Source organism: Leopardus geoffroyi, chromosome C2, assembly GCF_018350155.1.
Source record: "Leopardus geoffroyi isolate Oge1 chromosome C2, O.geoffroyi_Oge1_pat1.0, whole genome shotgun sequence".
In the NCBI taxonomy this organism is placed as follows: Eukaryota; Metazoa; Chordata; class Mammalia; order Carnivora; family Felidae; genus Leopardus; species Leopardus geoffroyi.
Window position 1 is genome coordinate 72,167,849 of NC_059333.1, and position 14,966 is coordinate 72,182,814.

At 36.0% G+C, this 14,966-nt stretch overlaps 1 protein-coding gene across 2 annotated transcripts in view; it reads right to left on the reverse strand.

The window, feature by feature from the left end:
- The window catches only part of UBXN7 (UBX domain protein 7), a 59,350-nt gene that overhangs the window by 8,007 nt on the left and 36,377 nt on the right, over positions 1-14,966 (reverse strand). For both annotated transcript variants that reach the window (XM_045502463.1, XM_045502464.1), the window contains 5 exons: positions 10,101-10,247; positions 8,753-8,843; positions 7,757-7,884; positions 1,464-1,857; positions 1,257-1,336 (listed from right to left, as the gene is read on the reverse strand). In XM_045502463.1, coding sequence (XP_045358419.1) covers positions 1,257-1,336; positions 1,464-1,857; positions 7,757-7,884; positions 8,753-8,843; positions 10,101-10,247 — 840 coding nt within the window. The remainder of the gene's footprint in view (positions 1-1,256; positions 1,337-1,463; positions 1,858-7,756; positions 7,885-8,752; positions 8,844-10,100; positions 10,248-14,966) is intronic.

Here is a 14,966-nt window from a genome sequence, read left to right on the forward strand (position 1 = left end):
GTTCATTTTTATCATGTCAGATGAGATATCTGAAGTTTAAGTTATTCTTTCACATAGCCAAAGCTTACCCTTGTGGAAGGGCCAATATAACTCTTTCGATGGGGAGATAATAAACCTGTATCCAATAATTTAGGACCAGTAAGTGATACTGAAACATACAGGATTATGTTTGTTTCTCCAATAAACCCAATTTCTATTTGTAAAATTGTCCTCTTTTTAAACATTTTATCAATTTCTTTTCTTTTCATCAGAGAAGATATGTCCTTCAGTCTACCTACAATCTTGCCTCCAGTGCACTGAATCCCTTCTTGCCTTCTTAGAAACTGTGCCACTACAGAATATTCCTTTGTAAGTATCTTCAACATCTCCCTCTCTACAGATGCTTCCCATCAGACTTCCGCATGTTCAGTCTTTCCTTCAATCATTTTTTTCTCTCTGGTTATTGCCCATTCTCCCACTAGCTTCAAAACCAAACCTCTCAAAACAGTGATCTATACTTGCTCTGTTCATTGTCTCATCTCCCATTCCCTTCCAAATGCTAGACCAAGGAGATAGCTCTGGGTATCAGCACCAGTGGCCACAGCCTACTTGTACTCATAGTCTTGAAGAATCAGATTAATTATCTCCTGCCACAGCAAGCAGCTAGGTATGGACACTTGATCTAAGGGGGATTCACTCATACACTAGGCTAAGCCAGTCAGACCCATTCTCTTTTCCAGGGGTTAGAAAACACAGAGGAAAGGCCCATTAGCTGTGGACTTCAGAGGAAAAGGCCCTCAAGCATCACTATGATGAACCATGTACAAGCTGAGAGGTAAATAAAAACCACCAGTATAGAGAGAAAAATGGTGTGAAGCACAAAATCACAAGAGGGAAACAAAACAAGCCCCATGAGAGAGACATAGGAAAACAATCTTGGTTCTTAACCCCTTTGCAGTTTCAGCTACTAGGAAACCCAAGAGCCCCACTATAATGTTCAAAATAACCACCCCACTCCCCTTTGCTAGGTAATAACTTCAGCTGGGTTTCTATCCCATGCATCCACGAACAGAAAATCCTTGACTGGACAGACCCTATGTAACTTGCCTAAGATAATTCAAGAAGGTAATAAAATACTTAGAATTAAGATTCACCGCAGTAAGTTTTCAGTTAGGGGCCAGACTAAATACCATCTATTTCAAAGACTCATAAAGCCAATTATGCCAATTAATTCGTTTCTCTGCTTCAAGTAAACACTTCCAATTAGATATACTTACCAGCAGTTTAGCTTGCTCTGGAAGAGTGATCTGTTCCCTTTTTCCATCTGGATACCGCAACATCAACTGTGCTTTTGGTCCTAAAGAAAGGGTTTAAAAAAAAAAAAAGATACAACAGCTTAAGACAGAAGACTAATGTAAACAAATATATAAACCCCTCCAGTAACATTCAAGTTTTAAGTAAAGCAGGTCTAGAATGTAACTCACCATTTACATCTATGCCCTCCACTATTCCATCTGATTTTTCAGGTGACATCTCTAGTATTTCTGAATCCACGGCTGGCAATCCTTGGTGGTTTGTGGCTGTTCCAGGCTCAGTTCTGGCTGGGGGCTCAGTCAGTGGCCTTCTATTCTCCTCTTTTCTATGCCCCAAATCTTTATGGGGAGATTTTCTGGACTTGGCAAGATTCTCTATCTCCTCTTCTTCATCAGAGCCACAAACGGATATGAACTCCTCACTGCCAGAAAAAAGTTCAGATTCAGATTCTTCATCTGAGCGGCTATCCTGTTTTGTCTGTGTTGAATCAAAGTGTGTCTCTTGCAAGGAGGCTCTGATGGCAGCTTCTAGCTGGCTGTCTTCACTTGCATCGATAAGGCTCTCCTGCAAGTTGCAGTCATAAAACATGGGTGGAAAGAAAAAGAAAACAGTTAAACCCAAAAATAGATAAAGTCAAACAGGACATGAGAAATATAACAGCTTGCCAATATTATTTTCTGCTGAATGTTTCTCTTTACTAAATTTGAAGCTATTTAAGTGCAACAACTTTGTCTTACACAGCCAAGATGGAATGTATATTTTAAAAACAAAAATAAAACTGTGCTACGACCTGCCACAACGGTGCTGCAAGCACAAGTTTTCTTTACATCAAAATTAATAAAATCAAGAAAACGGTTTATTCCTGGCCCAGAAAAATACAAGAATTAAGGTTTTAAATATAAAGCCAAACACTAGTTTTTAAAATACTCAATACAGAAAAGGATGTCTACCTTGCTCCTTATTATATTCTTCAACTAGCACTGCTCTGACACCGAGAGGATAACAACAACTCGGTAATCATCATTGTGCAAAAAATCTAACAGATCTGTAACATTCAAACCAAAATAAAACAGCATATAATAAATAGGGAAAAACAACAATTATATTTTCCCAAGCTTAATTACAATGAAGGTTTTCATTGTGATCATGAGAAAAGCAAATTCCAACAGTTTTCCACTAGGTAAAGTTCTGTCACAAGTATCACTAAACTGATTAAGTTACAAAATATGGGTTTTTTTGAATGGAACTTATTTAGATCCTAACTCAAATCATGAAAAAAAATTTTATAAGTTAACAAAATTTTGTAAATTTTGTAAGCTGAACAGTAGACATCTCCTGATATTAAAGAATTGCTATTAATTAAGGACGTGTTACTGGCATTGTGATTGTGTTTCAAAAAAATAAAGAGCCTTTTTTTTGTGTGTGTGTTTTTTTTCTTTTTTTGTTTCTTTTTTTTTAAGTGTCTTTATCTTTTAAAGATACATGCCAAAGCATTAATGAATAAAAAATGAGTTCTTAGATTTATTTCAAAATAATGTGAATAGGATGGAATATAAATGAAACAAGACTGGCCACATGCAATAATTACTGAAATTAGTTAATGGATACATACAGGCTCAATAAACTCCTCCTTATGAATATGCTTAAAATTTTCCACAATAAAAAGGCAAAAAATATATGGGTCAATAACAAAAAACTAAAGGAACCTCATTTTGGCTTTTGTATCATATAACAAAAAAAATTAAATCATATAGCAAAAAAAAAATTAAGGAAAAAATGTTGAATAAACTTAAGGCTAAGCTACCACCAAAAAAAGGGTAAGTATGTGACCTGCAACGGCTTTTAAGTGGATTGCAGGTTCATAATAATGACGGTGCACAGCATGCAGTTTGATTTTAAAGACTATCTAACATGGCAGACACTACAGACTTCCTATCCAATATCCATTCTCCTTTCTTTCTTTACTTACAGAATCCTAATCATGTCTATAAAAGAAAGCACACCCAGCTAAAAAATTCCATTTATCAATTTCCCTTTCAGCTAGAAAAAAATTGTGATATGGAGCTAGAGAAGCACTTACAGAGAAATTACAGAACTCAACACACATAATAGAAAAGTCTGAAATTAATGACTAAGTTTCCATCTTAAATAAAAAAAGTACCCACACAGAAAAAGAAAATGAAATTAAATCCAAACAGCAGAGAAGGAAAGAGAAAGAACAAAAATCAACAACCTAGAAAACAAAAGAAAAATTATTAAAACCAAAAGCTGGTTGCTTAAAATCAGTAAAACTGATAAGCCTCTAATCAGATTGTCAGGAAAAAGAAACCACAAATTACCAGTAACAGGGGATTAATAACAATCACTATAGATGCTACAGGCATTAAAGAGAATAACAAGGAAATATAATGGACAGCTTTATGTCAATATATTCAACACCTCAGATAAAACGGACAAAGCCCTGGAAAGACAAAACCTACTAAAAAGCTCATTAAAGAAGTAGTAGATACTTGAGTAGTCCTGTATCTATTAATAAGTTGAATCTGTAGTTTAAAACTTCCCACAAAGACTCCAGACCCAGGTGGCTTTATTGGTGAATGTCATCAAACAATAAGGAAGAAATAAAATCAATTTTACACAAATTCTTCCTGAAAACAGAAGCAGGAAAAAACACTTCCCAATTCATCAAAAGGCCAGCATTAACCTAATACCAAAACCAAAAGAAGGCATTACAAGGAAGACAAAACAAATGACAAAGAAACTATAAACCAATATTCCTCGTGAACATATAGACCCAAGAATTCTTGACAGAATTTTAGCAAATCAACTGTATCCATAAGAAACATATAGCTAACATCAAAGTTAATGGTAAAAGAGTGAATACTTTCACCCCTACACCAGAAGCAAGTTAAGGATGTCTAATCTCACTACTTCTATCTATCTTTGTATTGGAGGTCCTAGTTAACAAAAAGAAAAAGCATAGAGATTGGAAAGGAGGAAGTAAAATAAGTCTTTATTTGTTGACGACATGACCATCTATATATATATAAAAAATTCTAGGGGCGCCTGGGTGGCTCAGTCAGTTGAGTGTCCGACTTCGGCTCAGGTCATGATCTCGCAGCTCACGTCGGGCTCTGTGCTGGCAGCTCAGAGCCTGGAGCCTGCTTCAGATTCTGTGTCCTCCTCTCTCTCCGCCCCACCCCTGCTTGTGCTCTGTCTGTCTCTGTCTTTCAAAAACGAATAAACATTAAAAAAAAAATTCTAAGGGATCTACAAAAAAGCTACTAGAACTAGTAAGTAAATTTAGGAAGGCTGCAGCATACAAGGTCAATATACAAAAACTGTAAAATATTGTTCAGAGAAATTTAAGACTTAAATAAATGGAGAGATACATGTTCATGGACCTGAATACTCAATATTGTCAAGATGTCAATTCTCTCCAAAATGATCCATAAAGCAATGCAAATAAAATCAAAATCCCAGCAGCTTCCCTTGCTAAAAGGCAACCAATAGAATGGGAGAAGATATTGCAAATGACATACTGGATAAAGGGTATTCAAAGTCTATAAAGAACTTACCAAACTCAACACCCAAAAAAACAAATAATCTAGTGAAGAAATGGGCAGAGGACATGAAATAGACACTCTTCCAAAGAAGACATCTGGATGGCTAACAGACACATGAAAAGATGCTCAATATCACTCATCATCAGGGAAATATAAATCAAAATCACAATGAGATACAACCTTATACCTGTCAGAGTGGCTAAAATTAACAACTCAGGGAACAACAGAAATTGGTGAGGATGCGGAGAAAGGGGAACACTTTTACACTGTTGGTGGGAATGCAAACTGGTGCAGCCCACTCTGGAATAGTATGGAGGTTCCTCAAAAAATTTAAAAAAAGAAAGTGACAAACTGATTCTAAAACTTATGAGGGAATACGAAGGATCTGAAATAACAAAACAACTATAAAGAAAAATAAAGTTGGAGAACTTACACCATGCAATTTCGAGATTTACAAAGCTACTATCACTAAGACAGAGAAAAGTGGTGTAGAGAAAGACATAACATAATCACTGGAAGGAAGAGTCCATAAACCCACACATATATATGATCATTTTTTGACAAAGGTGCAAAGGGCAATTCAATGGAGAAAGGATATTTTCAACAAATGGTGCTGGAACAAGTGTACAGCCATATGCACACAGACAAAAAGCCCCAACTCAACCCTATCCTGACACCATACACAAAAATTCATTCAAAATGGATCACTGACTTAAGACCTAAAAATAAAAAAAACATGGGATAAAATCTTGGGTTAGGCTAAGATTTCTTAGATAAGAGACAAAAAGCACAAAGTATAAACACTGATAAACTGGATTTCATGAAAAATTTAAAATTTGCTCTTCAAGGGGCGCCTGGGTGGCTCAGTCGGTTAAGCATCTGACTTCGGCTCCGGTTATGATGTCGCGGTTCATGGATTTGAGACCCACATTGGGCTCTGTGCTGACAGCTCAGAGCCTGGAGTCTGCTTCAGGTTCTGGGTCTCCCTCTCTCTCTACCCCTCCCCCACTCAGGCTCTGTCTCTCTCCCTCAAAAACAAATAAAAACATTAAAAAAATTTTTTTAAAAGCTGTAACTTTTTTTTATACCTGGCTGGCTCAGTTGGTAGAGCATGTGACTCTTGATCTCAGGGCTGAGAGTTTGAGCCCCACATTTGGTATAGAGATTAAAACTAAAATCTTTTTTTTTTTTAAATAGCTATAACTTTTCAAAAATAAAATAAAGCCTAACTTATTACAAACATAAAAGCAAATAGATATGCCCACATGACATGCAATGGCTTTGACTGCAGATAATAACACTCTGTACCATGTATGTTGATTTCAAAGAATGGCACTGTATCAGACACTACTAGTTTCCTATCTCACATCCAGTCTTCTTTGCTTTCTTAACAGGACCTTAATTGTATTTGTGCAAGAAAATATGTCCAGCTAAAATAAGCAGAACTCTTATCTGTATCTGTTTACTTTTGTACAGAGGCACTACCCCCATCTTCCTTGTCCATGCTTGGATATAATGCCTGGGAGCAGAGCATCTATATTGTGATTGTACGAACAAGCCAACGGTAAGGATGGGGGATGGGAGGGAGGAAGAGGAGAAATCTGGTTTCTTGACATCCACAGAAGTCACATTCTAGACTGCCTGCCTCGACTTCTTGTTGAACAAAGTAGATGTCTTCTTTGTTTAAGTCATTATCTGTTGGTGTTTCTCTTGCACACAGTTGATCAATATTTGTAACATTCATAGAATTGTATCAGAAGTGGGGTCTGAGGTACTGGTCACCCAAATCATCCCTATGTATTTGTCCAATGTTATGGTCCCATTCTTTCCCACTAAACGTCTTACTTTTCATAAGAGACCTGGTGAAGTTGTTAACTTAATTTATGTTGTTGTAATTCAGCAACTCACAAGCTCAGGCTCTGGTTTTTGAAAATATCAGCCTTAGGTATGACTGCAAAAGATAAGAAACTCTCTTAGGGCAATTATAAAGACTCTTTGGGGGTTTTTTGCCTTAAAAAAGAATTCTACCTAAGCAAAACTTCTCAGAATGAAAAAAACAAACAAAAAAAGTTGAAACAATGTTTTAGTTTTGTACTACTGTATCTACCTCAATAAAAATTCTCTGGGGGCGGGGGGGGGGAAGAATTCTATACCACCCCTTGGCATGCACCCATACCATTCTGTGCCTGTGTACTTTATTCTAGGTGATAAACTTAAGGAACAGTCTCATAACTGCATTATATGGACTGCTAAAGTCATATCCTCTAAAACTAATTTCATTCTCACTGCCATCAAACCCAAATAGCCCCTACCACCAAATGAGAGTCCCATTATCTCTGAAGGTCTCTTACTCACCACCAATCTTGACTTCAATTATCAAACAGGTCTGCCTCATAATAGCGTATTATAGAAATTAAGTACAGAAATAATCTCTGGGTGGGCCAGGGAGCCAGACCCCAAAGTTATATAACCAGTACTAATGTCCAGCTACACTATGAAAGCTGTCTAGGAAAAATACCATTTCTACTGCTGCTTAGACTTGGATACCAAAAGGCCTGACATGCTACCCCTGAAGAAGTGGATTCCTCTGTCACCAGGATTGCCGTTATCAGTTCTCCTACCTACCGGTACATATTCACACTGTTTATTTCTAAATCCAGGTCTCTGGTCACATGCCCTTACCCTAACTGCAAAGGAGACTAGGAATATGAATCTTATAATCTCACTGAGAAGATAGAACACCTATGTGGGAAATTATCAAAATATAAGGAGGGTGTCTAAGATGTGCAGCCACAAACTTTAACTTTTACATTATTACCTTTACTCAAACATTTTACACAAGATATTTATATGCAATTACACTTAATTGCCCATCACCACTTCTCAGTCATACTTACTGAACGGGCACATTTTTTGGGGGGACTGCTAGAAAGTCCATCCAGTTGCCCATGTTCACCCAGAAATCCTGTCACTTGGTCCAAGAAAGAAGATACATCTAACTGGTGCCACTCTACTAGCTTCTGACCTAAAAATTAAAAACCAGGGTATATAATAAAATCAATACTCTTTCTGAATATTCTCATTAAATATTTCTTTTGGTATATGCATAATTAAATTACTGGGAACACACTCCACCCCTCACCAGCCTAAGTTACATAGTATGTTCATAAACTAGAGGATACATTAATTATAATCAACCTAAGATATTCCTGGCCATCATGACAGAGCAGCTACTTTACCTGCTGATATCATTAACTGCCATTTAGGAAGAGGTTCAGACAAAGCAGTATCCGTATGAAACTCAAATTAATAATAAAACTAACTCTACCCTCTGCTTCTCTGATGGGATTACAACAGCCACTGAACAATCTTAATATTTTAATGATAGAAAACCAAAGGAGATTCCTTACAAAATAACAAGAAAGAAAAAGTTATTCTTTCAAAGGACAAAACTATACAAAAATATAAAAATACTACCATCTCCCAAAGTTACTAGAAACAGACTCCTAAATATATACTTCATAGATATTTAAATATTTCTCACGGACATGAACAAAAACCCTTCATCTAAAGTATTACAAATAATTCTCGGGATGCGTGGGTGGCTCAGTCGGTTAAGCATCGACTCCTGATTTCGTCTCAGGCCACGATCTCGCAGTCCAGGGATAGAGCCCTGTGTAGAGCTCTGCACTACAGTGCAGAGCTCACTTGGGATTCTCTCTCTCTCTCTGCCCCTCCCCTGCTCATGCTCTCTCTCTCTCTCTCAAAATAAATAAATAAACATAAAAAAACAAATAATTCTGAAACTGGATCCAAGTCAAATATTAAAGGTCAATTATTTAGATAAGTGAAAGAGAAATAAGTTAAAGGCTGTAAGCTGACATAAATCTTACCTGTCCGTGGATCCAAGATAGAAACATAGGGGAAATCCCCTAGCTTATAAAACTGTATGTATCTCTGACCTTCTTCACTGTCGTGATAAACCTGTTAAGTCATTGATATTAAAAAAAGTGTCAACTATATCTTTGTTAAATATACCAACAGCAATTAATTATCCAAATACACATTTGGTACATGTTAGATTTTCACTCCTGTCTTAGATAATTAAAGCCATCTGATGTGAACTCCCTCAACTTCCTGCCTTCAATGCCTCTGGAAACTTGTATAAACATATCACTCTGTTCTTTCTCTCTTCCCAGTTCAGAAGAGGTATTGCCCTTCCTGTTGTTATCTGTCCATCTATGTCATTCCTGACTTTCAACCATATACATCTTAATAAATCACAATGTACTACTATATATTATATGGTTCAAGTGCCTGGCATAATGCTAGGCAAAGAGATAATCAACAGGTGCTGAATAAAAGGTTACCATTCAGAAAAATCATGTTGAATTTAGGGGCCTATAACACATGAGAACAGGCAAATCAATAGCATATCTTGCATTGGGAAAAGAATTAAGTTCATTCAGAAGTTTTTATTTTCAATTTATTTTTTATAAAATAAAAAACCAGAGCAAGATCATCTAACCTTAGCTTGGATCATTTATATAAAAAGAAACTAGAACCAGTAAGACCCTAAGTGATAAATGTAAGGACACACAGATGGGAGTATCAAACTCAAGCTAAAATCTAGGCCTTAGTCAAATGTTTTTCCATTACTTCAAGAACTTCTATATCAGTACTGTCAATTATAGTAGCCACTAGAACATGTGGTATTGAAGCACTTGAAATGTGGCTAGTCAGATACTGGTTAAATATAAAATACACACCAGATCTTAAAGACTTAACACCAAAAAACAAACAAACAACACCACTTCATATTTTAATATTAGTTTTATATGAGAGAATGTGACTTTATAAAAATATATTAAAATTAATTCCACTTAATTCTTTTGACCTTTTTAAATGTGGCTACTGGAAAAATTACTTATGTAGCTCACATTATATTTCTGTTGAATAGTATAGTTGTACATTCTATTGAAATATATCAACTCTTCTGAGATATAAATACTACATGGCTTACATGGGTTGGTTCTTTTTCCCCCTTCCCTTAGGAGTTCTTCATTGCTGACCTTATTTTCACTTGTCCTTACTACTTCAGCCATTATGGGTAGTTTTACTTTTTCATATATCACAATTTAACTGTTAATTTTTTTCCCATTTTATAACCTACTGCCTCCTCCCCAACATCTCATACTATAATAGTAAAATACTACAAAAATTTTGATTAATTCTCCTCACCTGCCAGAAAATGAAATGTTCCCGGATAATATTCTTCACAGCTTCATTGCTCCACACATCACGGTTGAGGCACTGGCATGCAAAGTCTTGTACATTTTGAATGTTTATCATCAGCCACTTATTTTGCATCTGGCCGCACTCTTTGGCCTGTAGAGTAACGTTACATAACATTTGTCAGAAACACTTTCTATTTGGTAACTGATATGTTTCAGAATTCAGAAGCTGTCCTCATATAAATACAAAATTTTTTCTCAAATATGACATCTAGAGTTTTCAGTATCTATACATTAATTTGAGTATATGTATGTCATTATAAGGTTCATTTTCAAGCATTTTTCAAATTTAAATGAACTGCTTTTCATTTATACACTGTTATTATTCTAATGGCTAGATTTTTTTGTACATTAAACATCTTTACCTAAAAAAGATTCCACAAACTAGGTAAAAAAATCATGTAATTCTATCATATCGTCTCTTCCAATCCCTATCCACAAATATCTCTCCTTTTAAACAAATGTAAGCAGTATGTGTCTATTGCTATTTCATAGAACTACCCTAGACATTTCAGTAAAAGCTGTTGAGGGTTTCTTCTCTTGGGGTTATTATTCCTAAGAATGGGTTTCAAAAATGAGATCACAGGATCACAAACTATTTCAGAATGATCTCCAAGACTCCCCAATGTATAATACAAATATCAATCATGAGTATGTACTTTTTGCCTCACAGTTCCTCATTATCACAAAGACCTAAGAAATGTTGATGAACAGGAAAAGAATGGCACAAAAGCAAATGAGCAAATGCTACCTCAAACCTCTGCACAGGAAGTGAAATCAGAGCCATAGTTTTGAATAATTTTGTCCTGGAACAATATTCTTTTCCTAATCAATTTGACATGGGAAAATCTTAAGAATCAATTAACTCAGATTAATAACAATTGAAAAACATAACATTTTGAAAGTATCATAAAATGCAAAACTAAGAATATCTTCTGTTTTAAGGTTTATACAATCTTGAAAATACTATTATCCTATTGTTTTGTATGAATCCCCCAGAGAAAATCATTTTCTAATATTCACTACTGATTCCACAAGTGAAAACCCAAGTTCTAAAAAGAATTATCCATGTATTTGAGTCAGGAAGCTGTATTCAAAGGCTTAAAGTATATAAATATAATAACTCCTTGCTCCTAGGACGTAGTAGTGCCCCACTTACTTCCTTACCTATAGCATGCATACAGATTTCATAAATGAGTAGTAAGTAATTATACTGTTTTAATGGAAGAAAAACTATTTGAGAATAAAGAAAAAATTAACACACAAGGTAAATTTACATCTGCCTCGACTACAGCACTTGACAAGGAAAAAAAAGCGTAATGTCAAAAATAATAAAAGTCCAGGGGAGCCTGGGTGGCTCAGTCGGTTAAGCATCCGATCTCAGGTCAGGTCATCACAGCATGGTTCATGGGTTTGAGCCCACGTCAGGCTCTCTGCTGTCAGTGCAGAGCCCGCTTTGGATCCTCTGCCTCCCTCTCTCTCTCTCTGTCCCTCCCCAGCTCATGCGCTCTCTCTCAAAAATAAATTTTAAAAAGCTCAGAGTTTAAAAATGATGCATTCATTTGATTTCTATTTTTTAAAAATTCATTCATTCACATTCATGCTTTCATTAGTTCAGATTCATTCATTCACCAAGTATTTGAGTATCTACTATGTTTCAGGTACAGTTATGGATGGTGGGTTATAGTAGTTACCAAAACACAAAAACCCCTGCCTTCTTGAAGCTTACATGGGGCAAAACCTTATACCAGCAAAAACATCTGAAGATCTATTAAGAAACTATTGCTAGAAGGAAGGAACCACAGAAGATACAAATTTCATGCAAAGCAACATCTGGACTAACTATAAGAGAGTCTTAACACAATCTCACTTAAGTATACAAATTATATGAGTCAAGGGCTAGAGGTGTAAGTGGACCATGGCACAATGATGAATCTTCCCTCTTGGAATCTATTAGGCTGTCTGAGTCAATATTTAAAAGCCATTATAGGGAGACACAAGGGTAAATATGGCTACACCAAATAGGTATGTGATGGGATTTATCATGACAAGGGGGAAACAGTAAAGACTAACCTCTCTCTCTCAGTCCCAGACAGATCAGGAAAGTATGAAAAACAAGGATATAGAGGAAATATATATATATGTATATATATAACACTAAGAAGGAATATACACAGTACTTTTTTATGGAAATGTTAATTATTTTTATTCACGTTTATAGCAAGGACTTTTGAAATTACTCTTAGTAATTAGGACTAGGTGCATGTGTAACTGAATGGCAACTTTAACAAATATGCATTAAGGAATATCAGGGAAATTGTTCTGACTCTTTCTGTACGATGTACTCCAGATTATGCCATTCAATCATTTAACACAGATTTAATGAGGGCCAACCATGTACAGAAACTCTCCCAGGCACTGTGGAACAGTAAATAAAACAAAGTCCCTGTGTTCATGGAACTTATGGGCTAGTGGAGAAATAAGAAAACCTAAGAAATGTTCCGTTGCCCAGGTCAGATCATTCATCCTAAGTGCTATGCTCACTCAGTTCCAGCTACATGGGTTTTCTTGGCTGTATCAGAAATAGGCCTAGATATTTCCAATATCAGTACCTTTACACTTAACTATTTTGTCTGCTCTTCCCTTGGACATTCCTATGATTCATAGTCCTTCACTCTATTCAGATTTCTATCAAATCTCATCCTTTCATAATCTTCCCTGATCTTACTATCTAAAATAGTTCTGTTCTATCACAATTATAGACATATGTGAAACTTATGAAATCGACCTTGCTTTTAATTTCCGTTAAGAACACTTGTACCTTTAAAAAAAAAAAAAGTTTACTTATTTATTTGGGGAGAGAGAGAGAGAGAGAGAGAGAGAGAGAGAGAGAGAGAGAATCCCAAGCAGGCTCCGCATGCATGGTCAGAGCAGAGCCCAATGCAGGGCTTGATCCCATGAATTGTCAGATCAGGGCCTGAGCCAAAATCAGGAGTTAAGACACTTAATCAATTGAGCCACCCAGGCACTGACAGTGCAGAGCCTGCTTGGGACTCTCTCCCTGCCCCTCTCTTGCTTCTGTGCATACATGCACGCGTGCTCCCTCAAAAATAAACATTAAAAAAAAAAAAATAGCCCTCTCTCCTTCCCTTATTCTATTCTTCTTTCTCCCAGCAACTATTATAACCTGAAATTTTTCTTCCTCCCTCCCTCCCCTTCTGCCTCTCTCTCTATATATATACATACCAAACATACATATAAAATATATATATACACTAAATACATGTTATATATTATGTTTTTTATTTGTTTATAGTCTGTTTCTCCCCCTAGATTATAAACTCTTTGATGGCAAGAACTCTGTAGAGCTTGTTTATTTATCACTATCTCCCTGTGGCAGAAACTGCGTATAGGTACCAAATACCCATTTTCCCCTTCCCCTCTTAGTAACAGAGCCTCCAATTTTTGCTAAGCATCTGGATTTCCTAGTGTCTCTTACAGCTATGTGTGGCTATGTTGTTGCGTTCTGCTTAATGGGATGTGAACAGAAGTGATATGTACAACTTTTAGGTTGTGCCTTTCAAGGGAAAAAGTGTGCCCCTTCCCCCCGTTCATGCTGGCTGGAAAGCAAACAAGGTGGTGAGCCATCTTGAATCATATGAACAGAAGCAAGCAAGACCTAGGAAACAACAGTGAAATACAGAAAAAAACTCCACTCCTAATAACTTTACATAGCAGAACCACTAACAATCTGGACTTCTATCTTGTTTTAAGCTGTTTTTTTTCTTCCTGGTCTCTCATATGCCGTCAAATCTTTATCCCAACAAATATAATCCCCATTACCTAGAACAAGACCTTATAATAGAAGGCTTTGATAAATAGTTACTGAGTGAACAAGTGAATTAATCAGCTTCTCATTTGGTTAGCATGAACCAGAACACTTGAACATACTCTACCTCTAGTTACACTAAGAAAGTCCAGTTTCTAAACCAGTAAAACTGTAGCTCAAATCTACATCTAAAATGGTGCCCAAACCTATGGCTTTTGCCTGAGCAGCCAGAGTGTCCCTCTAATTTTTAACATTCACCTCCTTAATCTTCAGTGACTTAATTTTGTATATTACCTCCCTAATTTTTATAAAACTAATGGATTTACCACTAGCCATAATTAAATGCCTACCTTTTGTGGGAGTGTTTATGTCATTTAAAGACTTGTAAACAATAAAGCTTAATATTATCAGTAAATAAAAGATAGATTGCTGCGAATAATATATGTCATGAAATACAAAGAAAAACAGGTCATATAATAACTTAAAGTGAATCAAACTTCAGAGGACAAGATCAAACAAGATTCACATTTTCCCTCAACGAACAAGCATCAAAGTAACTGATATTATGAGCCCAAAGGGATCAAAAGAAATCAAACTCAGAGTTATTTCATTCAGCCCTGAGCAACTCAGAAGCTACTAAAAATGGGAAACATGGCAAAACAAACTCAAGTCCTTTTTGCCTTTTATATTGCTGCTATTCTCTCAATGGCTGAATTATCACCAGAACAGTAGAGAGGATACACAGCTACCATATTAAGATCACAAGGCAAAGAAAGAAAACATCTTTGAGCTGACTAATGAACACCAAAAACTCCCTCAATCAACTCTAGTCTTCTTTACATGACAAAAAGAAATGCTTGTTTGGTCAAATCACCATCATTTGGATTTTCTGTTACTTGCAGCCAAACACTCTTGAGATTTTACAATTCAGAAAATTAAAACTGAAGAATGGGTTTACAGTTAAATTTTTAATCCTGAGTATTT